General features: G+C 50.5%; 1 protein-coding gene across 3 annotated transcripts in view; it reads right to left on the bottom strand.

Annotated features, from left to right (window-relative positions):
• PHGDH (phosphoglycerate dehydrogenase) overlaps positions 1-24,805 on the bottom strand; it is a 31,763-nt gene that overhangs the window by 6,267 nt on the left and 691 nt on the right. For 2 of the 3 annotated variants that reach the window (XM_082612000.1, XM_082611998.1), the window contains exons 2-9: positions 19,109-19,260; positions 16,269-16,334; positions 13,405-13,459; positions 13,218-13,316; positions 3,577-3,709; positions 2,784-2,932; positions 1,093-1,245; positions 764-811 (exon numbers count right to left, since the gene is read on the bottom strand). In XM_082612000.1, the coding sequence (XP_082468126.1) occupies positions 764-811; positions 1,093-1,245; positions 2,784-2,932; positions 3,577-3,709; positions 13,218-13,316; positions 13,405-13,459; positions 16,269-16,334; positions 19,109-19,260 (855 nt within the window). The remainder of the gene's footprint in view (positions 1-763; positions 812-1,092; positions 1,246-2,783; positions 2,933-3,576; positions 3,710-13,217; positions 13,317-13,404; positions 13,460-16,268; positions 16,335-19,108; positions 19,261-24,805) is intronic. The other variant, XM_082611999.1, reaches the window with a different exon arrangement.

Genomic DNA, 24,805 nt, shown 5'->3' with positions numbered 1-24,805 from the left:
CAGGGCCGGCAGGGTTGAACAAAGCATCCTGTGTCTCTCCTGCCGCAGTTCTGTCCTCAGAAGCGAAAATGCCTGTGTTGAGGGTCAGCCAGGAGGGTCAGGGACTACCCCCCAGCCACGCCCCAACTCTCATTCGTTATTGGTTAAATGCTCCAGGCAGAGCCACATGAACTGCAGAGAAGCTTACATGCTTTTGGTTTTGGTGGTGTTTTTTGTTGTTGTTGTTTGTCCTCTGAGAACTTAGAATTTAATTAAGAACTAAGATATAAACTCATGAAACCTCAATAATAGGAGAGAAGGTGGCTCACTGTAAAAGGGTCGGGATGGAGCTAGGAAGGCCATGCAAGTCTTCGTGAAGGGGCAGGTGGCGCGCGAGCCCCTTGGCGGACAGCTATGCCTTCCTTACTCACCTCCATGTCCCCAAAGGGCTCTGACAGTACCTGGTACCCACTGGAGCTTAGGGACCATCTGGAGACTGAGTGAATGAGACAGGACTTGAAGTATAAGTCAGGTTCAGCTTGGAAGAGGAACACATGCCAGGAAGGGCCCACTGTGAGCGCAGTCAAGAAACCATGATTTAGGGAGAGAATGGGGGTCAGCTGGCTTGGAGGGTTCCTATGGGGAAGATGGGCGCAGGCTTCTGGGCAGCACAAATCTACCCAGGGTTCTAAGAGAGATGGGATGAAAGGCGAGAGCTCGGGGTTACAAGGCGAGAATGCCCTCTCAGGGCTTTCTCCACAGGCCGTCCCCTACCTGCCCCTACCTCGGGCATCCTGCCATCATGCCAGCCACACTCCTTCTCTCCCAAGGCCTGTGGAGAACAAAGGAGCCTTTCTGCAGAGGCAGGGCACTGGGAAAAACCACAGTCTCAGCAGTGAGCCTACAACAGAAACAAGCTAAGCTGGCTCCTTGCTGCCGGGCCTCAGCTCTCAAGGCTAAGCAGGGCCAGCTCCTGCCACCCCACCCAGAGCGCTGGCTCAAGTACAGTCCCTTATCTTCGGCTCCCAGGGCTGAATCTGGTCCCAGCAACAACACACCCTTCTGCAACTCCTCCCTCTGACCTCCGGGCCCAGCCCCACGTGGCATACTTACGACTCCCGTCAGAGATTTCCCCTTCACCATATCTACAAACTGGATGGCAATCTCCTCCCCGCAGCGGCTCTGGGCCTCCTTGGTGCTGGCGCCCAGGTGGGGGCAGCTGATGACGTTCTCGTGGTCCACCAAGGCCCGGTCCCGGGGTGGCTCCTGCCCAGAAAGAGACATCTCTGGGTGGGCTGCTACAGTTGGCCCCAGGGCGTGGGAGGGGAAGAGGGCAGGGATGATATTGCCTCCTACTTCCGTTTTCTCTGGGTGGTCACTGGACTCATCACAGCAGAGTAGACAGAGCTGTAGACCGGATTCCAGTCTCAGCTCCACCACTTACTACCTATGTGCTTTTGGGCAAATCTCCATCTCTCTGAGCCTCAGTTTCCCTATCTATAAAATGGGTTACTACTACCTATCTCCTAACACTATTATGGAGATTATGCAGTAATAAAGGAGGTTCTCAACCAGTGGTAGCTGTTATAGCTGACATTGGTTTTTCCCCTCTAACCCCTGCCCCAAGTCCAGTCCACCCGTCAGCACTTACTGTCAGCTCTTAGCACAGAGGCAGGCTCTTTGTGGGCATTCCGCATGGGTGTTGTATCCTGGCTCTCACCAGGACAGGTGGCCCACCTGGCCACCCCTACCCCACCCTCCAGTGCCCCTTCCACCCCTTCTGCTCACCGGGCACAATGTAGGGGCCTTGGACATGTTACTTAGGCCTCCTCTCTTCCGGTCATTCTCCCCAGGACTCTATCGGCTCCCACGGGATTTGGCCACATAGGTCTGTGAGTGCCGGCCGCAGAGTAGTAAGTGCCATGGGGAGGCCAAAGAGAGCAGGGGGAAGGTGCTGTGTTAGGGGGATGGCGATATAAACAAGGGTCAGGCACACCCTTGCTTTCAAGGAGCTGGCGATGTAGCTGAGAGAGATGGCCAGGACCACAAACCCAACGCATGCTGTGTCCTGGGCAGGGAACAGACACTGAGTGCTATAGGAGGTCAGAGGGCCAGGGTCTTGCCAAGGCCACAAAGCTGGCAACCAGCAAACCCCCACTGCCTAATCCAAAGCCCGTGATTTTTCCCCGATCTCCGATGCTGAGGTGGGATTTTTAAGAGAGGTGGACAGGATTCAAGTGGAAATGCTATCGGGTGTGAGGGCAGGATGGGGGCAGTGGGTGAGCAGATGCTATATCTCTGCTCCTGCACAGAGACCTAGGGACAGCAGCCTCTGGGACCAGGGGAACACATCTAACCAGTATCCTCAGCTTCCTTCCCTCTGCGGGAAGAGAGGAAGGGAAAGGAAAGCCAACAGACACTGGGTGCAATGTCTTCTTGGCAGTGGGGCTCATTTCACCAGAGATCTGTATCAATACCTTAAACCCCTCTCTGCCTGCCCCAAATCCTCCACCTCAGAACTGATCTGCTGCTGTGTCTTCCTCTGAACTTATCAATAGGGTAGCCGTTCAGGAGCCCGAGCCCAGGAATGGGTCCTATATAAACTCTGAGTTTTGCAGAAGACAGCACGGCTGCCTCTGTACCAGGCTCTGCACTGGGCTCCTCAAACCACAGACGTGTTACTTTTGGCGACACAATTTCTCCCGCTAGAGACAGGAAGCTCAAGGTCTTGGCACAGCTGGGCTTGCAGCCCAAGTCCCTCTGCTCTGGTCTCCCCTCCCCACCGACACTGAGAAGGGACTCACCTCTGTGAAAACGTCCAGCGCAGCTCCAGCACACCGACCCGACTGCAGGGCCCGGAGCAGGGCGCCTTCGTCCACAATCCCTCCGCGAGCACAGTTCACCACACGCACCCCCTTCTTGCACTGGGCAAAGGTGCTGTCGTTCAGCAGGCCTGGAACGGACGGAGGAGATTTCCTGCGGCACTGGTGTGGGGTCCCCCGTGCTCTCCCCACTGCACTGGCAACCACACCAGCTCCATGGCAACTGCACCGGCTCCGTGGCAACCGCACCGCCTCCATGGCAACCACACCGGCTCCATGGCAACCACACTGGCTCCATGGCAACCGCACTGGCTCCATGGCAACTGCACCGGCTCCAAAGGCCCTCTCTCCCTCCCACCAGCTCTTCCCCACACACCTCCTTTCTGGGGGACCACGAAAGGTCACTGCTCCCTTCTCAGATGCTCTGGGGCAGGAGTCCTTGTCATGGATTTGGACCAGACCCAGTTTAGAAACATCCCAAATATTCCCGAGATATTAGTGCTTCCTGCAGTGGTCCCAGGAAGTACTCATGGGTTCGCTGGTCCTACACGTTGACCCAGCCCACCCAGACCTTGTGCATTTCCAGCTAACTCACCCCTCCTCGGTCTGATGCCGATGCCGTGTAACAAAACATCACCATGCTCCATGCTCACAGGATCTGGATGGGCCACCACCACAGCTGGTCCCCAGCATAGGCGGAAAGGCCAGACTGAGGGCCCACCCTTATCTGGTCTGTGGCTTCTGTGGCCAACCCACAAGGTAGGGGCACACCTACCTGTGGTGGAAGGCAGGAGAGGTGTGTGCACAGTGATAAAGTCACAGAGAGGCCAGATCTCCTCCAAGGGCACCTGCTGCACACCGAAGGAGGCCGAGACCTCTGGCGAAATGATGGGGTCATACCCTATGGTCTGGGGAAGTCAGAGAGGGACAGTAAGTGTCACTGTTCATTATTAGCACTGGTATTATTAGTCACGGCAACCATTTATGGAACACTGACCCTATGCCCTGCACTACAGTTAAGCCTTCCCCAACACCTGTCTACCTCTCACGACAATACAACCGCGTTGGCACTATTCTTCTTCCTTCATTAGAGCTGAAGGAGGTGGAGCTTACACACTGGAGGGGGTGGCGCCAGAGTTCAAAGGCAGGTTCGCCCACCTCCAGGCTCTGAACCACGAACGGGTGCAGGAACAGCTGGTGTGCGGTTGGACCAGTGGAGCTCAGACACCCTTGGAATGTGGGGAGCCCACGTGAGGCAGGATGATCCTGCAGGAAGCAGTGACACGGTCAGAGGGCACGAGGGAAACGGGGGAGAAGCTGGCTGCAGCCGGAGGCCCCAGAGGCCAGAAGACAGAGGCAGGTGCACCGCCCACTTCAACAGAGTGAGGAAGAGATGAGGGAGGAGGGCAGTGGTGGTGCTGAGCGCGTTACCAAGGAGACGGGACTCGCCACTGGGGAAGAGGGTGAAACACCAGTGCCGACACCAGCGGGGAGAGTACGGTCCCCTCTCGTGAAGTTTCTTTTAACAAGACTTAAAGTGCATCTCGTTTTGGAAGGCATAACTTGGTGACTAATCGTGCAGAGAGGTATAAATGACTAATGACAAATCCTTTCAACAAGGCAGGTTTGACTGGGGTGGGGAAGGACATCAAGAGGAGGAAAGTGAGACAAAAAGGCACCGTGGGTGGGGAGGACCCAGAAAGAAGCCTGGTCTGGGCTGGCCGGGGAGGGGGTGGGCCCCCAAAGCAGAGGGACCTCCCTGAGGCTGCGGAGACGGAGGGAAGTTTGACTCCTGGGAGATGGGGACAGACAAGAAACTCGGGGGTGTAAACTTCATCAACCCTATGAAATCAGCTAAAGGTCATCACATATTGATGGGAAGAGGGAAAGCTGGGGAAGACAAAGCTCAGGAGAAGGAAGAAAAGACACAGACTCATAGCTTGTAATGGCAAACATCTTTAGCATTCACTGTGTCTCAAACCTCCTTAGGTACTATTAATTCCCTGTTTTACATAGGAGGAAACAAAGGTGGAGGTTAAATGATTCAGCCAAGGTCATAAGAGTAGCAAGTGGTAGAGCTGGGACACAAGTATTCTGACTCCAGGGCCTGCACTCCTAATGCCTACCCTGTAATCAGGGGTGGGGTGAGCAGCCCACAGTCCCACCTGAGAAAACAGGAGTAGAATGAGATGGAAACATCTCTCCCACGTCAGAAGGAATCTTGGGTGTCAGCCACACACCTCTCAGCAGGGACAATTCTTTAAAGGTTGCCAAGGCAGCACAAGCAGCAGGGATGCATGTGCAACCAGGTGAGAAGCATCCACCGCTTGCAACAGCAAAGACCTACCCACTTTCTGCCTGGTCTGCCCAGGAAGTCTTCCCAGGGCTCTCTCCATGGGCTTGATCCATGTCTCAAAGGCATGGGTGTCCTCCAGAAGGCCGGACAGCCGACTGAGCTGGGCAGGCTGGCAGGACCCAGGATACGGCCTCTGAACCAGTGAACCAGGAGCTGGACCTGAGTCCTGCCTCAGTCACTGTCGACTGTGTGTCAAGGTGCAAGTCAGTGCCTCCAGACCTGGGTCCTCAACTCTACATAAAGAAGCAGGTGGATGATTTCAAAGTCACCCCCTGCTCTGACTTCCAACAATTCAACATTCCATGAAAAGAAAGCTCCCTTAGCCCTGAGAAAATGTTCAGAGTTGGCCCAGGATTAAACAAAAACAAACAGAAAGAACTTCAACAGTGGTCATCTGTGGGTGGTAGGATTAATTTTTCTCCTTTATGCTTTCCTACGCTCGTTTAACTTTCCCCCACTGATCATGAATTTCTTTTGAAATTAGGGAAATGTACAAGTTATTTTAGAAAATAATGGCACAGAAGATTGCTATATCAAGTCAACACTCCTAGAGAAGAAACTGAAAACAGTTATGAACGAGGTGTCACTTTTGGATCATGTTTTTCATCATCAGCCTTGTGGGACAAACGCCAGGTGGGTCCCACTCCGACCTACGGCAGAGGCTTGGGAGAAAGAGGCTTCCTCCCCGACGCCCTACAGGCTTGTGAGCTCGGGACCGCCTCAGCCCTACATGGCCATTCCCCCAGATGTAACCTCCTCCTTTCTCTTGGGGAGAATGAAACGCCCAGGGGAGGGGAGAGGATCCTGCCCTTGTCCTCACAAGTCTTCTTTGTCTGTGGGCTCTGAGGCTGGTTGGAACAACGGCCCCGTTCATTTCTAAGCCAGATGTGCTTTTCCTCATGTGGAGTGGGAAGAGGACAGGGACACCAACGGAGGTCACCCAGCCAAGCCCGATGTAGGGGGTTCACACAACTCTATTGGCTCTGGGCTCCTAGGAGCCAAGAATCAGCACGGGGCTGCCAGGAGGAAGGGCCCTGCAGGCCAAGCCTGGCCCAGTGCCCCCGCTGCAGCTGCCTGGGGCTAAAGGGAAGTGGACGGCGTGGGGTTGGGGGGAAGGGGAGGGATAAGCATCTGCCACAGTGGTCAGCAGGCCCCGACTCAGCTTTCTTTCACAGAGAAACAGTACCTCGTTCATCTGCGGACAACTGCAGGGGAAGAATTCTACCCTGTTCTCATTTTTCACTCAAAATACCCAGGGCGGACAGGAGCTGAGCTCAACTAAGGGCTGGGGTTCTTATATCAGGGGACCATGTTGCCAGAGATAAAAAGGGTGATATCAGGCCTGGGAGGCCAATCCTGAGTCGGGTCCTAATGTATCCTGGATAGGTCAGATGTCCTCATGTGCAGAAGTCAGGGCACTCGCGGTTACACACATCTATTATTCCTAGAGAGGAGACTTGGGGAGCTGCATAAAGGGATGCCCCACCTCACCCTGTCCCAGGACTCCTGATGTTGGGGCAGCAGAGGAACCCTAGATTTTCAAGTGGTGCTCCAGGGTGACCTCCGAGCTGCCGTCCTAGAAGGTGGCCTTGGGAGGCTGAGCATGCTGCTCTGGTCCCCTGGCCAACCGTGGACGGAGGAGAGCAAGGAGGCCTTCAACGTAAAGGGGCTCCAACAGGGGAGCCTAATGGTCATGCCCTCTCTCTACCCCAGAGCCAGTCTTCGGGCTTAGCGTTGGTGCTGTCCCCCAACACGATGAAATCTTACACAGAAACTCAGTATAAAACCAGATCAATTCAAAGGTGCAGAGGTGAAGACCCAGAGCCCCACCACCTGCTCCCTTTCTGGGCCCATACCCCAGGTCCTTATTCTATATCTGAAAATATTTGAACATCACTGCTCTAGGGCAGTAGGAATTCCAGGTACAAGACTGAGATGGCAGCTGCCTGTCCTATGAATGGCTGAGCACAGGGACACGGGGCAGGGACTGATAACGAGCAGGGATCAGGAGTAAAGACGGCGGTGGTGGAGTGGGGCAAAGAGCACCAGATTGGAACTCAGGAGGCCCAGAGTCTGAGCTGGACTCCACCCCTTGCTCGTCCTATTATCTTGAGCGTATCACATAACCTCCCTGGGCCTCAGTTTCCTTATCTGTAAAACTGGGGTAATAATATTGACCCCAGAGGGTCATTGTAAGCACAGTATCTAACAGAGCAGATCTCAGTAAATATTAGCAGGACCTGAAAGAATCGGTGACAACTGGTGCCTCGGGTTCAATGTCCATCCCTCTGGGCTAACGTCAGACTCATCACAACACTGACCACAAAGAAACTGTTAAGAGATGCTGGTCTGCTCCTCACAGAAAACCCTGAAAAGAAAGTGCAAGGCTCAGCCCCTGGCTGGCTGGGGCCTGTTGACCCATTCTAGGGGACAGGCCAGCTTCAATGAGTTGAGCCTCCAGAGTTATAACCTGTTATCCAGCAACACTATTGAGAAAAAGTTTCAAGCAGAAAGAACATTACAGAGTGTAAGACCCAAATGACACCAGCAGGCTGCAGGCTGTCAGAATTATCCTGAAACCCACATCTGCACCTGTGGCTCAAAGCAAAGACAGCAGCTGCTCTAAGGCTCCTTCTAGGCCTGTGCTGGAATAAGTGGGCTTTTCCCCCACCGATCCCCACCTGGCTAAGCTCCCCCTTCCTTAAGCGACCAGAGAGTCACAAAGAAAGGAAGGGAAAGGGGTGGTCCACCCCCAGTATCTGAGCCCAAGAAGGTCTCTCCTTACAGCCTCTGTGATATGAAGGCGAGCCCCCCTTTTTTAAAACTATTTAATAGCTTTTATTCTACACATTTATAAAAGTAACAGTTTTACCAGGGAAATAGTTTTCACCCAACCACCATATATCTGAAAGTATTATGTTGAAGTATAAACTCAAAATGAGGCCAAGTAGGCTCAGTAATACTGGGGCTCATAATGTAGGAGCTGAGACTTCCCCAGTCTGGAGGAGTTCCATGACCCTAGAAGAGCAGGTACTGTTGCCACTTGGAGCAAGAATGGTAGACAGAGGCCCTGCATCAGCGACACTTTTTAGTATTGGTGAAAATGAAAACCGTCCATCTGTTTTGATACTTGTTCAGTCACACAGGAGAAAGTTGTGAATGGTTCCCCACTTTCACAGTCCGGTTTGCTTAGGGAGGACCTTTTCCCTGGGCATGTTGGAAGAACGGGGAAAACCATGATTTCATCTGTTACATTTTTTTTTTTGCACACACTTTTCACCAAAACACTTTCCTTGTAACAAAATGAAACTATCCGAAGAGTAGTTTCGGATAGTTTAAATCCTGATACCTTAGAGAGGGTCAGATAATAGTTGTCCATTAGCAGCCTAATTAATGATTAACAGCCTGGTGACAGATCAGGAACAGGATAAGACCCCAGGTGCCAGGAGAGAAGAGGATGATAAAGATAACCTGTACAAGCTTTGCTGTTTCGCCCGAGCCAGCCCCGTCAGAACTACTCAAAGTGTCCCCTACAACTACTGGTCCACTCTATGTCTTTAATGAGGTTGTTCTCCCAAGTTACTGTAACAAACCCAGTCCTTAATAATTTGACACCATTGCCTAGGACCACACAGTAAACTCACTGCCAGGACCATTTCACAGTTTAAAGAAAGTGGTAGCCCATTGGGGTGATGGATGTTCACAGACATCAGGGCTCACAGGGCATCTGTGTCTATGTTCACACCCCCTCTTCACATGCTGGCCAAGTGGTTATCCGGTCTTGCAGGCATATCTGCAGAGATGGGGGACTCACTCTCTCTTGAGACCAGTCATTCCACTGGGGGCCAGCTCTGTAGCTCTGCCCCTCCAGCTTACACCTAGTGGTCCTCCCTGGATCTACTTCTTAGAGAGCGTGACTCTTCTATAGGACTTCTGTTTAGCTCTTTGAAGGCCTCCACTATGACTCCCAAGTCTTGATGGGTTCAGTGACCCCAGTACCTTCAGCCCTTTCTTAGGAAACACAGACATGAGCTCCCTCGCCATCACCCTTTGTCTCCAAAGCTTTCACAGTCTCCCAGAACTTGGGGTCTTTGACTGCTCAAATACTCACACAGGGGCTGATCAGTACACAGCATGAAGAATGTCACCTCCCTTGCTCTGAATGTCATACTTCTTTTAATGCTGCCAAAAGTCACATAAACTTTTCTACCAATCATATCACTCACTGTTAACCACACTGCACTGTTGTCAAACAAAGGCCTCCTTCCCTAGAAAAAGCCTCTTATACTCACCTCTACACCCAAGTCTAGTTGCTCTGGAGGCTCATATGTAGAGCACTGATGTATCCCGAACAAAGTTTCTATTAGAGTGCCCACCTATTCTAGACTTTGAATGTCTTTTAGGACCTGATTCTGCACTTTTAAGTATTAACTACTTTTCTCCTTGCTTCCTGTCATCCACAAATGACACATCATCCAGGCTGTTGATGAGAATGGTGGACAAGGCAGAGCCCTGCACCATCCTGTACAATCTCGCTACAGACTGAGTCGGATCCATCTTTCAACCAGTTACTAAACCCTTAGCACCACGCTCACAGTCTCCATCTTAACCCCAAGGGTATCATGAAAGACCTCACCAATGCTTGCTAAAGTCTACATCTGCAAACAATCTAAATGTCCATCACTCAGGGAATAGTCAAATAAAAACAATTTATCCCTACAAAGAAATTCCATGCAACAGTTTTAAAATATGGTAAATCTATTTATTCCAAGACATACGTTTTTATCTTAACAACATGCACAATATTCCATTCTCTCTAGAAATAGAATTCCTCTATAGGCATACAACTGTATGCATTCCATATAAATGCATAGAAAAATTCTGAGATGACACAGATCAAACTGACGTTACCTGTGAGGAAACTCTGATTGGTATGGTCATCTAGGACACCTTTATCTATATTTCAGTTTTTATGAGAATGCACTGACTTATTACATGAATACAATATAATTTTAAATAGTCAAGATATAGGACATCTAGGGAGTCCCATGATATTACCAGTTTAATACTGATTTCCAAAGAGAGACCAAGACTAGTTTGAAACAACTTGTGTTTCGTAAACGCTAATCAGGCAGCGTCCTGTTTGGATGCTGATAAATCATCTCTTTTACAATTTGTTCAAGAATCTTCCTTCCTTGCCCTTTAGAAAATCTTGCTCTCCACAACTGCTTGAACATGAACCGAGGTTCAGATGATGCAGGTCAGTGATCTGCTGCCCTGAGACGAGATTAAGAATGTGTTGGGGGCTTCCCTGGTGGCGCAGTGGTTGAGAGTCCGCCTGCTGATGCAGGGGACATGGGTTCCTGCCCCGGTCTGGGAAGATCCCACATGCCGCGGAGTGGCTGGGCCCGTGAGCCATGGCCGCTGAGCCTGCGCGTCCGGAGCCTGTGCTCCACAACGGGAGAGGCCCCAGCAGTGAGAGGCCCGTGTACCGCAAAAACAAAAAAGAATGTGTTGGGACCGGGAAACATGTTAAGGAGCTGGGTCAAAGTGAGCAGCTGAGCACAAAGAGACACCACTTGGGCCAGTGGGAAAGGACCAGAGCCGGGCTGCTCTTGAGGGGCTTGGGTTGGGGGGATATCCCAAGGTGTGTTCCGGGTTTTCAAAGAGCATGTCCCAGAAGCAAGACAGTCTAGAGTAACCCTCCAGAGACATCTGGACAGAAGAAACCCCCAGCGAAGCAGCTACATGCTGCAACACACAAAAAAGGCACCCACATTCTCAAAACCATGCTGGGAATAAAACATGTGGGCATGTGGTGAGTGTTGTGCCAGAGACACAGATTAACACTCATAAGCAGGCTCCAGGCATCTCTGAGCTGGGCCCTGTCAGTCACTTCCGCTGATGATGCTCAAGGTCCTACATCCCTCTGTGCCTCTAGGAAGCAGCCCTGGCAGCAGTTAAGTAGCTGAGTGGTACCAAAGGAATAGACAAGCTTATCTTATCCATCACTTCAATTATTCAAGACATGAGGTGGGACTTCTTGTCTGACTTAAGTCACTGCCAAAGTCTCAAGTCCTTGACAATGAGTGTTCTTGAGCTAGAAGAGCCTGGTGTGCTGTGGCACCATGCGGAAGGGGAGTGCACGTGACAGAATGGCTGCTGGGCCTGGCAACCATCCCAAAGTCACTGCATCATCAATGAAACGCTCACCTATTTGGTTACCTGTGCCCCGAGTTTTACTTCACCCTGACCCCTGCTTTTAGATGATCAGAATTTTTCATGAGCCGAACCTTTACCTTGACCCTCCCAAATGAGAAAAAGGAGAAAGTGCTCCCTGTGGCTTATGGCACCTCATCACCCCTGCACAAAGGACGTGGCTTTGGGGCTTCCCTGGTGGCGCAGTGGTTGGGAGTCCACCTGCCGATGCAGGGGACGCGGGTTCGTGTCCCGGTCCGGGAAGATCCCACATGCTGTGGAGCGGCTGGGCCCGTGAGCCATGGCTGCTGGGCCTGCGCGTCCGGAGCCTGTGCTCCGCAACGGGAGAGGCCACAACAGTGAGAGGCCCGCGTAACGCAAAAAAAAAAAAAAATAATAATAATAAAAAGGATGTGGCTTTTGTTTGTTTCCATGATCAATGGATCCTGCTGGGCCACACCCACTTCTCACAGGGAGCCAGAAAAATGTCCCCGCCCTTCCCAGTGTGGAGGCTTCGAAAGGATGTCTGGCTGACTTCAATTAATAGTGTGGGAAGTAGAGGCAGGGGAGAGAAGATGTGGATTGTGGTACAATGGGATGCCCACCTGGCTCTTGTCCATCGGCCATTTACTGCGAGCCCTTAGCAAAAACTTACAAACTCCAGAGGTCGACATAAAATTAAGGGTTAATCTATAAAGTCTCTTCTAACGCAATGAAGGTGGGAGGGACATACAGAAAGGAAGGAGCAAGGGGAAAAGGGACAATTCCATAGCAGCTCTATGTAACTTTTTCTAGAACTGAAATGATCTGATTTTCAAAACCATTTTCCTTAATGTTTAACTAAAGCTTTCCTGGCTGCAGTTTGAACCCACAATCCCTCCCTCAACAGTCACAGGAAACATGGAGATGGCCACCAGCCGACCCAGCTGCCACACCGCTCTGGCCCACCTGGGCAGTCTTGTGGGCTTCCTCTCTTGGCTAAATGGCCTCCCACCTCGGCAAGGTCTCCTGGATTGGCCCCGGGGGCTGGGGGTGGCACTGCTACTGATGACAACCCTCCCTCAACCAGAAGAACTACTGAGCTCCCAGCATAGATAGGATAAGAGAGAGACCTGGTGGGCAGCAGGGGTCAGGGATGATTTCTGAGAGATGTGTGAGGTCTCCTGGCCACCATGGGCTCCATGATCATTTCACAGTGTATAGGCAAGCACCTTTCAATCTCTTCTGGACTATGGAGGGGAGCTAGAAGACGGATGGACAATTGCTCTGTTTTAAGGTTATAAATTTGCTCCTGGGCTTCCCTGGTGGCGCAGTGGTTGAGAGTCCGCCTGCCGATGCAGGGGACACGGGTTTGTGCCCCGGTCCGGGAAGATCCCACATGCCGCAGAGCGGCTGGACCAGTGAGCCATGGCCGCTGAGCCTGCGCGTCTGGAGCCTGTGCTCCGCAACGGGAGAGGCCACAACAGTGAGAGGCCCGCGTACCGCCAAAAAAAAAAAAAATTTGCTCCTGTTTTCTGAATTATCACAGAAGACAGAAGCATCAAAACAAGGAGGCCCTCGCAGAAGGGGAGGAAAGGAAGGGCAGGATACAAGACCCCTCTCAGCTCCATGGGAACTCAAGGCAATTACTCACCCCAGAGCTGAAGGACCTCCACCAAGCTTTCCCAGATGTTGAATTCAAGGGTCTAGATCAGCAGGCCAATGTTCCCTCCCTCCCTGGCTTTGCCACCCATTCATTCAGGAGCTCTAAAGGGGGCGTCAGGTCCTCCTAGGGCGAATCCTTTAGCTTCTCTCAAGCAAAGCTGCCTTCTCCAAAATTGCTATGGGAAGCCCCACATCAAAGTGGTCTGGTGACCGCTTACCTTCATCCCAAAGGATTGCATTCGGGTGGCCACCTCTCTCCCAATTCTGCCCAGGCCAAGAATTCCTAGGATCTTTCCATTCAGCTCTGTTCCCATGAACTGCAAACAGGCGAAGAAGTAGAAGTCAGCACCCAGAGTGGACGTCGGGCACCCAGCCAGGTGGGGTGAGGCAAAGCCGGCTACTCACCTTCTTCCGTTCCCATTTGCCATCTTTCATGGAAGCCGTCGCCTGGGGAATCTGTCTGCAAGGACAGACAAAGTCAGCGGGCCCACCCAGACCCTGCCAGCCCAGGAAGGAGGCGCAATGTGAGGGCTGCACAGCCACTATTTCTGCCGGGCATCCCCCCAGGGAACCAAGCTCAAGCTGGGTCTAGGGGGCTTAGGTTCAGAAACACCAAGGATGGTCAAGGAGGGTAGCAGGGGGAAACCCTTGGCAAGACCTGACTTGGAGCCCTGAGATTTGTCTCCAGCTAGGTGTCTGGGAGGAGGTTCTGAGTCCATCTCAGTGGCTGGAGTATCAGCCTGAGTGACTCTGGGCATGTAAAAAGCAATAGCTAATCCTCCAGGGTTTATAGGGATAATGAAATGGGGTATTCGTGGATTTTGATAACATCAAATGTTCCAGAAATTCAAGAATTTCCATTTTCCTATTCTATCCAGAGCCATAACCTACAACATCTTACACTGTATCAAGGGACAGCTGAATACTTATTCTCCCTTGAGAGTTAGGCTAGACTGGGGTGGGTGGATGGTGTAGTCCAGACACTTCCAACAACCACACAACCTCCTGTCCCACCACACACACACACACACACACACACACGCACGCACACACACACTCCACAGCTTATCTCCTCCTATTGGTCAACATGGAGGTCTGAGTCTCTATGTGTTTTCTGGAGAGGACAAAGGAAGTTAGGGCAATGTGAGAGGTCAGAGGGCAAGATGTGTCATGTGGGACGTGGCCCTCCAGGCTTCTCCAGAAGCTAGAAAGGAAGAGACAAGAAACAAGGTTTAAACATCAGCTCATTTAATGCTCACCACTGCATGGGGGTGGGGTGTGTCCACTGGGGTTTAGATACCTCACCCAGCATCACTCAACTAAAAGTAGCGGAATGGATTCAAAGCCAAGGAAGACATCCCCACCAGTTAGCCTCCTAAGTATTTAAATGCAGGCGTTCCTGCCGGCCACAAAATTCAGAGGTGTGTGCATGTCTGCGTGCGTGGGAGAGAAGAGATTCCAAGATAACTCTTCCTGTATTTCCACTTCACCGACTTCTTATAAAAAGCATTCTTTCCTGTCTACACGTTACCAGGACACAGACTTCCATATGAGGGTGAGGTTGATGGGAATCTGTTCTACGATCAGAGTCCCGTGAACTCATGGGTAAACTCAGCAAAGCTTACATAACAAGTTCATGGAAGAAGCTCCATCTCACCGCTCTGGCCCATGGGGCCTCATTTCAGGAATGTCATTTAGGACAATGACTTGCCTTGAGGAAGTGCTCCCCCCTCAGCAAATCCAGCCAGATCAGATGCCTCTGACCCAGCGAGACAGAGCCCCCAGCTCTGGCCTCCCGACCTCTGCCCACCTGACTGCAAGGCGCCGTCTAAGAGATGTGCGTGCAGCACCACGGAGCACAGGAAACCCTCACACCCTCCCTCTGGGTGCTCCATCCAGCTGGCCGTGGTGCCTCTCCAGGTTTCAACATCTCGGGATCCCCACCAGGCCAGGCTGGGGAAGACCATGACATGGGCAAGGGACCTCCCAAGAATTATATGGAGGCCGGCCTGACTTACAAGAGAAAATAAAGCAGGCCCAACGGTGAAATCTACATTTGTTGTATTCTCCTCTCTTTCTTTCCGTGCCCTTGTTCTTCTCCAGCACCTCAGGAACAGGCAAAATCTGTTCAAAGTCCCCTACCGTGAGGCCCATTCAGGCCTGCTCTCTACCCACATGGCCCAATGCTCTCAACTTTACTGTGCACACTTCCCACCCCCTCTACCACTGCCCTGCTGGGAAAGCGGTCTGATTAAACCAGCACACAGGGGTTATGAGAGACTGGTGATTCCTTCTCATAGGGTGCTTCTTTCTTGGTTTTGACGATGAGTGAGGTCATGATGAGTGGCTGGCGACAGGGTGCTTCCCCTAAGTCATACCACTTTGCCTACTCCTTAAAGTAAAGCTGGTCTTGGAATGGGAGGAAGATTATTCCTGACTCGCAAGGGAAACACCACCTCCAGAAAAAAAAGTGAGAGAATTAGAAAGCTGCACTGGGGTCGCTCTCTCACCCCCCCCAAAAAACAAACAAACAAAACCACCACTGAATTTAATAGCACAAGTGACACCAGGGCATCAGGCCTCAACGGTTCTCCAGATGTTCTGGGAGATCCAGACAGCCAGCTTAGGGACCCCTTCCGGGCTGGGTCCCTTCTGCTGTGTAATTCTCCCTGTTCTTCCCTTTCTCCAACCTCCTCTCCTCTTCACTGACCAGTGAATATTAGTGAATACCTAAGATCTCAGGTAGAAATCTTGGGGAAGAGTTAGAACAAAGGTGAACTTCCCCAGATCCTCTCCCAGCAGGGAGGAGAACAGGTCTTGAGAAGGGAAAGGAATCATTTCTCAGCCCCAGAAGGTTTCAGGCCTGAGTAGTGACGTGAGGGGTCCTGGCTGCCTGGGTTCCTTGGTTTAAGGATCCGTGGATCTGCAAAGGGACCCAGAGCATCTTCCCGCCCTCCCACTGGCTCCTTGCCCTTCCCACTGACCCACTGCCTGTTTAACAACAGTGTTCATACAGTCATTTTACCACCCAACACAGTAAGATTCGTGCACATCTTGTGTGTTTGCAAACAACCTGAGAAGCCACCTGACCTTGGTGTGCCAGAACCAGTGTAACGAATGTTCAGTTGAGGACTAACGGTCTTGAAGGTTATCAGCCTGCATGTCACCAAGCTGAAGTGTTTCTAAGTTTCTCGGGGTCAGTTTGCTTAGGGAGTCATAATAATTGACGGACCACAGAGAGTGACTCTGCTCAGAAGTCAGGGACTTACCTGGCCAGGCACATGATCATCCCACAGGTGAGCTCCGCAGCACTGAGGCTGTTCCCACTGGGGGTGCTAAAGATGGAAAAAGATGGGGGACATCAGTCAGCCAGACCCAGGATTCCCACTCCTGTCCTGGTGGAAAGACTAGTGAACGCTGTGCTCTCTCTCCCGCTCCATAAGCTTTCCTGTTCTTTTTGTTTGTTTTGTTTAGTTTTATGGGTTTCTTTTTTTTACTTTTTTAAAAATTGAAGTATAGTTGATGTATAATATTATATAAGTTACAGGTGTACAATATAGTGATTCACAATTTTTAAAGGTTACACTCTATTTATAGTTATCATAAAATATTGGCCATATTTGCTGCATTGTACAGTATATCCTTACACCTTAATTTATACCTAATAGTTTGTACCTCTTAACCCCCTACCCCTATGTTGCCCCTCCCCGCTTCCCTCTCCCCACTGGTAGCCACTAGATTGTTCTCTATATCTGTGAATCTGTTTCTTTTTTGTTATATTCACTAGTTTGCTGTATTTTTTAGATTCTATATGTAAGTGATAACATACAGTATTTGTCTTTCTATGTCTGACTAATTTCACTTAGCATAATGCCTTCCAAAACCATCCATGTGGATACAAATGGCAAAATTTCATTCTTTTCATGCCTGAGTAGTATTCTATTATATATATATGAAACATCTTCTTTATCCATTCATCTGTCGATGGATACTCAGGTTGCTTCCATATCTTGGCAATTGTACATAATGCTGCTATGAACGGTGGCGTGCACCTTATAGAATTAGCATTTTTGGTTTTTTTGGATATATACCCAGGAGTGAAATTGCTGGGTCATGTGGTAGTTCTTTTTTTAGTTTTTTGAGGAACCTCCAACTGTTCTCCACAATGGCTGCACCAATTTACATTCCCACCAACAGTGTACGAGGGTTCCCTTTTCTCCACATTCTTGCCAACATTTTGAACTTACCTGTTCTTAGTGAAAACCCCTAACACCACGCCACTGCCCTAGGTTCTGTGATGTACTCCTGCCCTAACCGCAGGGCTGGAAGAAAACCCCTTTGCCGTGGCTTTATGTTTTCCTGCGGAGGGACCTCCATTCGAGAAGCACACTCATCTCTCTACCCAAACTCACTTCTCCCGGGGCAGAGAAGTATCTCAATAGATTGGGAGAGATACGTGTGGCTCAACCCTTCTCTCTCTCCTCTTACTTTAGGATCTACCTGCCTACAGAAAGCACAAATCCCTGCTGTTCCATGCCATCAGTCTTTTTTAAAAAATTTTTTATTGGAGTATAATTGATTTTACACTGTTGTGTTAGTTTCATGCCATCAGTTTTATCGAGGCTGTACCCATGACAGATACAGAGGTCAGCCCCTTGCCCACAGACCTTTATCAATTTGCCCAACCTGGCTTTTTTTTAGTAGCAAAGCTAATATTTTTATCTCCTCCTGTTTGACTTTTCCTCCTATTTCTCAACAAGTTTTGCACTGAGAAATCATCCTCACAAGTTAAATCATAGGGTAATGTTGACTCTACCCATCTTACAGAAAGGAAAATAGAGATAATACCCATGAAACTATTTTTCTTTTCTCAAAGCTTTTTCTTGTTGCTCTTAGAATAATTTATTAACACACGTGTTCACCCTCCTTTCCCTCTACTGGGTCTTTCCTTCTCTGGAAATGAAGGTTACAAGGTGAAAAAAGGTCAAGAGATCCTATTTTTAAAAAGTTAAAAATTAAGATAAAAGGATTCTCAGACATGTATACATTGATGTGTATAAAATTGATGACTAATAAGAAGCTGCTGTATAAAAAATAAATAAATAAATAAAGTAGACCAAAAAAACTGTTTCTTTCCCTTGAAAATCCAGAACTTTTCAAAAGGAAATAAATAAAAATAAAAAAATAAAAAAAGGATTCTCAGAGTCTGTCTTTCCATAAGAACACCTGGCTTCCTGTCTCGCCCAGCAAATGATCAGGCTACATGGGATACAGGAAGAGGTGTGGGGACCAGGGGGCTGGTGCCTCTGGGTCCAGGGCAATATTGGAGGATGGGTTATTGGTTAACATTTCTTCTGTTGGATATTGACCTCAGGCAGACGACTGGGTTGGTTAACCCCTACCCTATGGAGGGAAGTGGAGGGAAGGGAGGGGAAAGTCTTGAGGACAACAAGGCTCCTGAGGGAAGAAGAAAGGCTCAAGGACAGAGAAGTGGAAGGGGTTAACCTTGCCACACCACTTACATGCCAGAGGGGAGACAGAAATGAGTGTTGCCTAGCATTGGCATGCTGCCACGACCTTTGCCCTGGGTTTCTGCAAAAACAGCTCTAAAGGGGACCCCTTCCCTCTTGGCCCTGGAGTAAAGAGAAACTGGGTTCCCGGCCCCAGAAGGGTGCAGGGAAGTGAGGAAGAGAGAGAATGGGAGAATCCGTCTACTAGCAAAGGTTGTGCAGCTGCACAAGGCAGACCATAGTCAAGCAGAGCCAGCAGAACCTGGCTCCAGATGAAACAGCCGAGGGGGAAGGGCAGGGCTGAAGCAGGGACTGAGACAAATCCACCAGCCTTCTTCTGATTCCCCAACCAGGCTGCAGGCGTGCAAGCATCTAGGTGGCAGGTTTGTGAAGCATTTTGAGATTGCAAAGAGAGCCTCTGTGTAAAAAACCCGGAGCACCGCTAAGCTGTGAGCGCTGACCCCCTGTCTGGACTTGGCCTGGAGCGGGCGGCCTCCTGGAAGCCCTTCTAACTCGGACCCAGCTTTCTCTACAGGTGTTTCCTCCCCCTCACGGTCAGTCGCCACACACCCCACCACCCCATCACTTCCACGACTTACTTCATGACCAGGATGCCCTTCCTTGTTGCAGCCTCCAGATCCACATTGTCCACGCCCGTGCCAGCCCGGCCCACCACCTGCAGCTTCTTGGTCGCGTTGATGACATCAGAGGTCACCTTGGTGGCCGAGCGGACAATAAGGCCTTCGCAGTCCTGAGGCAGAAGAAGAAACACCTGGATCCACAGAGTTGGTCTTTGAGACCTCGTAAAGCCCTTCTGTCCAAAGTGGGAGTTCCTGCAGGCTGGCTGACTTTGGATCCATTCAAGGAAAGGAAGGCATGTTTATGCACACACATCTGAAGGCCCCCGCTGTCACTCAAGCTTGGGTTCACATCCAATCTCCAGCCCTGACAAGCTATGACTCTGAGCTTCGGCCTCCTTAAGTGTGTGAAGAAGAAATGAGACAGGAAGGTACAACGCCTGGCATGATATCTGGCCCCGCTCAATGGACATCACTTCCTCCACTGGACACAGAGCTACTGATGGAAGAGGTGGGATTGGATTCTACTTTGTAAGCCCCTATGCCTGGTACACAGAAGGCACTCAATAGATGAATAAATGAAGTGAATAAAAGACAAATTGTTTAGGAAAAACATTTCCTAAAATAGAAACCAAAGTAAGGGGAAGGGGAGAAAATAATTAAACGTGTCCATAGTTACTTGGAAAACCAGGCACTATAAGGCTAAGACTATACCTATGTGAAAAATCAGACTTTCTGGATTCATCATAGCCATTTTACTTGGGCTAAGCCAGACCCCAGGACAATCTTCCTTAGGCTCATCCAGAATCCAGTGGTATCTTCTGCAGAAAAAGGATACTGTAGCCAAACACCCGATGAGAATCCCCAGGAAATAGAGCAGGTGAGCGAATACACACTCTATCCCAAGCTGGCTGTCCCAGGTTGGTGAGCAAGCAGCAAGGGTCACTGCACAAGCAGCAAGCTGGGAACCAGTAGGCTGGGGTTCTAGGCCTAGGGCTGGCAATGACAAGTTGGGACACTGTACCAAGTCATGTCACCCCGAACCCTGGTCTCCTTCTGTAACATAAGAGCATTGGAACAGATGGCCCCTGGGGTCCCTCCCACATCTGATCTGACACCTGTAAGCCACGCTGCATTTCCCCAGTGGAGCACCCAGCTGGATCCCACGAGAACCTTCTCTCTTCCCTCCCCACCACACGGATTCTGGAGACAGAGAAAGGCCATGGGCATCTGGCTCCTAGGGCGAGGACCCACACTGTGTTTACTGTGTGCAAACCCAGAGCCTTGGAACCAGTTTGGACAAGTTACATGCAGAGAGCACAGAGTTCTTTTCTCTCCACAGATGGAAGAAGAGGAATGAAGCTTACGTTGCAGCCTATTTAGATCTGGAGGGCTTCTCAACACTGGGATGATTGTTCAAGAGAGGCTGCAGAATTACTTCTCTGGAGGTGTGAATGCTTCATGCATCCTCACTGGCTGGGCGCTGTGCCAGACCGCAGACAGCTGGACGGAGGACCCTTCACGGGCACTCCAAGCCTTTTGTGTCTGTGGTTCTGAATAGAATGTTCCTTGAATGCTCGCTCCAAAGCTGCCAGCCCTTCCGCAAACCTTGGGAATCTGCTTCCCACAGGACAGACCCGCTGTAGAAGAGGATGCAGACTCCCCAGGAGTCCACCCCATTCCTGCAGACCCTGAGGACAAGCCCAGAAACAGCATGGCGTTTTTCTTTAACAAGCACAACCTCTCTTTGTGGAAGGATCTCCCTTACAGATATTTATCCTGCAGCCTCTCTCTACTTTTCCCTCAAGGGTGTGTCCCAGCTTTCTCTGAAGCCAAGAAGTCTGAAGAGCCTCCAGTCAGACCAGCACAGATGTACATGCAGAGCTCACCCATCCCAAGTGGGAATCTGCCTTTGCAGACTCCCATTCAGCAGACGCTGGTCCCACGTGATTCGGGCATTCCTGTGGCCAGAGTTCACGGGCTTTCAAGACCCTTTACACCCTCAACTACCCCTGTTCCTGTTCATTCAAACACATCATCAATTAATTCATTCAAGGGAATTCCCTGGTGGTCCAGTGGTTAGGACTCTGCACTTCCACTGCTGAGGGCGCGGGTTCAATCCCCAGTCGGAGAACTAAGATACCTTGAGCCACACGGTGTGGCAAAACAAAAAAAACAAACAAAAAAACCAAACAGAATTCATTCAATCAACATGCATTTACTGAGAGCCTGTGTGCCAACCAACCAACCTCCTGCTGAGTCCTCAAAACCCCTGCACTCCAGGCCCGGTCCCCTTCTCGGGCCCCATGTCATCCCTCAGAGGCTTGGCTCCCTGCAGTCCACTCCTCTCCTCTACTTATGCAAACCGCAGGCCTTTGCAAATCCACCCACGTCTTCCCTGCAGTTTGCAGTGATTATAACTTTCTTCTGTAGCACCCCAAGTTCCTCTCTGGCACTCCCGCAGTGGGACTCTCAACACTGCACCCACTCTGCTGTCTACTGTTCTCTGCTTTGTGCATGCTCTATCTGTATAAGAATGCAGGCTGGAACAGGCATTTTCTTACACTTGGGTTTCCTCCCCACTCCCAGTCCCACAGCTGCTTCAGAGCTGGAAAACAACAGGCCACTGTTCTGCTAGATTTAAGGCGGTTCTGGACAAACTATGCAAACTCAGCAGTGGAAACCCATTCACGTTCCTCAAGTTCACACATGCTTCCTTTCCCAAGAACAGGCTTGGCCTTGGGGATGATTCTAGCATTGCTCCTGCTCCTGACTTACATCATAGGAGAAGTCAGAGAAACTCTCCAGATCATGTTCCCCAGCTATAGAGAACGCAGGTTTGGCACAATATGTGTGATCCTGATTAAGGAGATGGTTATTTAACTTTTGCAAACCAAATCCTAGTGTAAAGGCTAGAAATTTGCATTTTAAAAGAGCCTTTCAACACATGGACTCTTGCATTGAACTTTATTCCCTTCTTTTCCTCTCTTCAAATTCTGAAATAAAGATATAAAGGTGCTTCAGTAAATTAAATGCATTACCAGCATGGGTTTAGAGGATTCTGACCAGCATTGCTAGTTAATGAAACAGAAGAAAATATCAGAAAGCAACACATCTAGTAAGGGTATTCTTTCATGAAACTTTAGTGTATGCGTGTACACATATGTGTGTGTATAGTGAGTTATAAGGTAAAATGGATTTCCTATTGTGGGCCATGGTCAAAGTTTAAAAGCCACTGATACATGCTAAGATTTAAATGTTCCTGCATATTAGGCTTATTTAAGATGTGACATCTGCTGATAGAAGAGGGGTACACAGTCTAAGAGAGAGTTTTGTTGCGTTCCAAACAAGATGCTTTATTATTCCAAGCCAGTGTTTTCCAAACTTTTGACTAAGACCCACAGTAAGAAACACATGTTTAAGTTGTGATTTTATACTCATATACCACACACACCACAAACACACACATAATTGAAACAAATTTCGTGACACAATACTTAGCCTTACTATCTGCATTGCTCTCTGATATTTCTTATTTTGTTTTTTTTTTAAATGCTAACCATGACCCATTAAATGGACTTCATTACCCACTAATGAGCTGTGACTTGCTTCAAGTCTGAAAAGCATGGTTCTGGAGGATGATTGTACTTCCTGGCCACAGAGTGAGAGAGAATAAATTGTGCCTGCCCAGAATACCAAGGAGTGGGAACGGAGGCCAGGCCTGGTTCAGGCAATAGGCCCCAGTTTCTTTCAGTATTAAAAAGGTTTAAACAGGGGAGGGCAGGGGCCACTAACCCAGGCACCTCTCCACGCAGAATAACAAGAGGCAAGTGAGGATATGAGGACCCTCCAGTGGCCCAAGCAGACTAACCAGCAGTCTGAACCTAGTGTTTTTTACAAAGACAGACATGAAGACTGGGCACTCCCAAACCACCCAACAATGTAGCCAACAAACACCCCTCCTCTCCTGCCAGGAGTTTTCAGTGCCTTTAAAACATCCTCCAAATCCCAGCCCCAGATTCCCAGCACCCACCCGGCCGACCTCCCAACACCATGGAAACCCTCCACTAGTGACGAAGGCCTCCCATTCTAGTCAATTCCACACTTACCACTCCCCCTCAACCCACCCTACCCCCGGGGTACAGAATTTTAATTTCCATAACAAAGCTGGAAAGCCCCAAGTCCAGGCCACTCTTCCCAACCCGGTGGTCTGGTGGAGGTGAGAACCTAGAGACCACTCCACTTCCTTCTGGCCACTGCCCAGAGCCAAGGCCATTGATACCATCTACACAAAAGAGGAGGTGACAAGTGTGAGGTGCCTGTTTCCCATCCAGTCCTAAGGTAGTCCAAGGATCACGTCCTGAGCCCTTGGTCCCCACCGAGTCCAGGCTGATCACCCGCTTCTCTCCATTTGCAACGCAGTGGAGCAGGCAAAGGCTAGGCTGCCGGATGGTCTCATTTAGCACTCAAATACTCAAGTGTCATCTGGTCACTTGTCTCACCGTGTGTTGGCCAGGCTCCTAACTAGCTGACAAGCTTCTTTAAGACAGGGACCAGGGACTTCCCTGGTGGTGCAGTGGTTAAGAATCCACCTGGCAATGCAGAGGACACGGGTTCGAGCCCTGGCCCAGGAAGATTCCACATGCCACGGACAACTAAACCCGTGCCCCACAACTGCTGAGTCTGCGTGCCACAGCTACTGAAGCCCGCGATCCACAACAACAGAAGCCACGCAGTAAGAAGCCGGAGCACCACAACGAAGAGCAGCTCCCTCTGACCCCAACTAGAGGAAGCCCCCACAGAGCAAGGAAGACCCAACGCAGCCAAAAAAAAAAAAAAAAAAAAAAAGACAGGGACCAGTCAGAAACTTCTCTGCATACAAGCCAGGGGCATAATGTAGTACCACGGGGTGGGGGAAGAGTGGCAGGGGTTCCATGGAGAAACACAGCAGGAGATAATAATGGCAGTCATGAAGACCATGCGATTGCCTCACAGCTAAAGCAACAGTAGCCACCTCTGTGGCTTGATTTAAGGGACACTGGAGAGGGTGGATCCGCGCTGAGACTAGTTGAAGTTGGTAGGAGGCTACACTGCGGGGTGTGGGGGTTCGGGGGCAGGGGAGAATACATCCGGACGGGTCGGGTAGAGACACCTGGGCGCTGGGCACAGTACAGAAGTAAGAAGTGCAGAAACTGGAGTGAAGAGTTCACGAAATAAATGTTATAAGGCAGGAAGAGGCCACCAAACGTCGCAGGATTTTTACAAACAAGTTAGAGAAAGATCTGAAGTAAACTGCACAAACGGTGATAACGTTCCTGAGAAAGATCTGCTAGGAAATATACGTTTTCTGGGGACTTTGGGATCGGAATCTGGTCCGATCTGGCCATTCCTGACCCCGCCGAGCCCACTGGCGGAGACTAAGCCTGGACAGCGGCGGCCGAGGCGACTGCCGCGTGGCCGGCGCGGAGATCTCGGGCGCCCCCCGCCCGCCCCTCTTTCCTCCGGGCGCTCCCAGGCGGCAGAGGGGCGGTGAAAACTCTCCGCAGTCTTGCATCAGATGAAAGGCGGGTATGGCGTTTGCCGCTCCAGCCGGGCCGCCTTCCCTGCAGCTTCTCCAGCAGCCACTGAACAGGCTGGGACTCCGCCGGGGCCCCCCAGGGAAAGCAGGACTTGGCTGGGCGAGCCAGGGCTTGGCTGGGGGAAGGATCGCCGGTCCCT

The sequence above is a fragment of the Mesoplodon mirus genome (assembly GCF_964341445.2).
Source record: "Mesoplodon mirus genome assembly, chromosome: 3".
Taxonomy (NCBI): domain Eukaryota; kingdom Metazoa; phylum Chordata; class Mammalia; order Artiodactyla; family Ziphiidae; genus Mesoplodon; species Mesoplodon mirus.
Note: the sequence above shows the minus strand (reverse complement) of the source record. Positions and strands in the feature narration are given on the sequence as shown.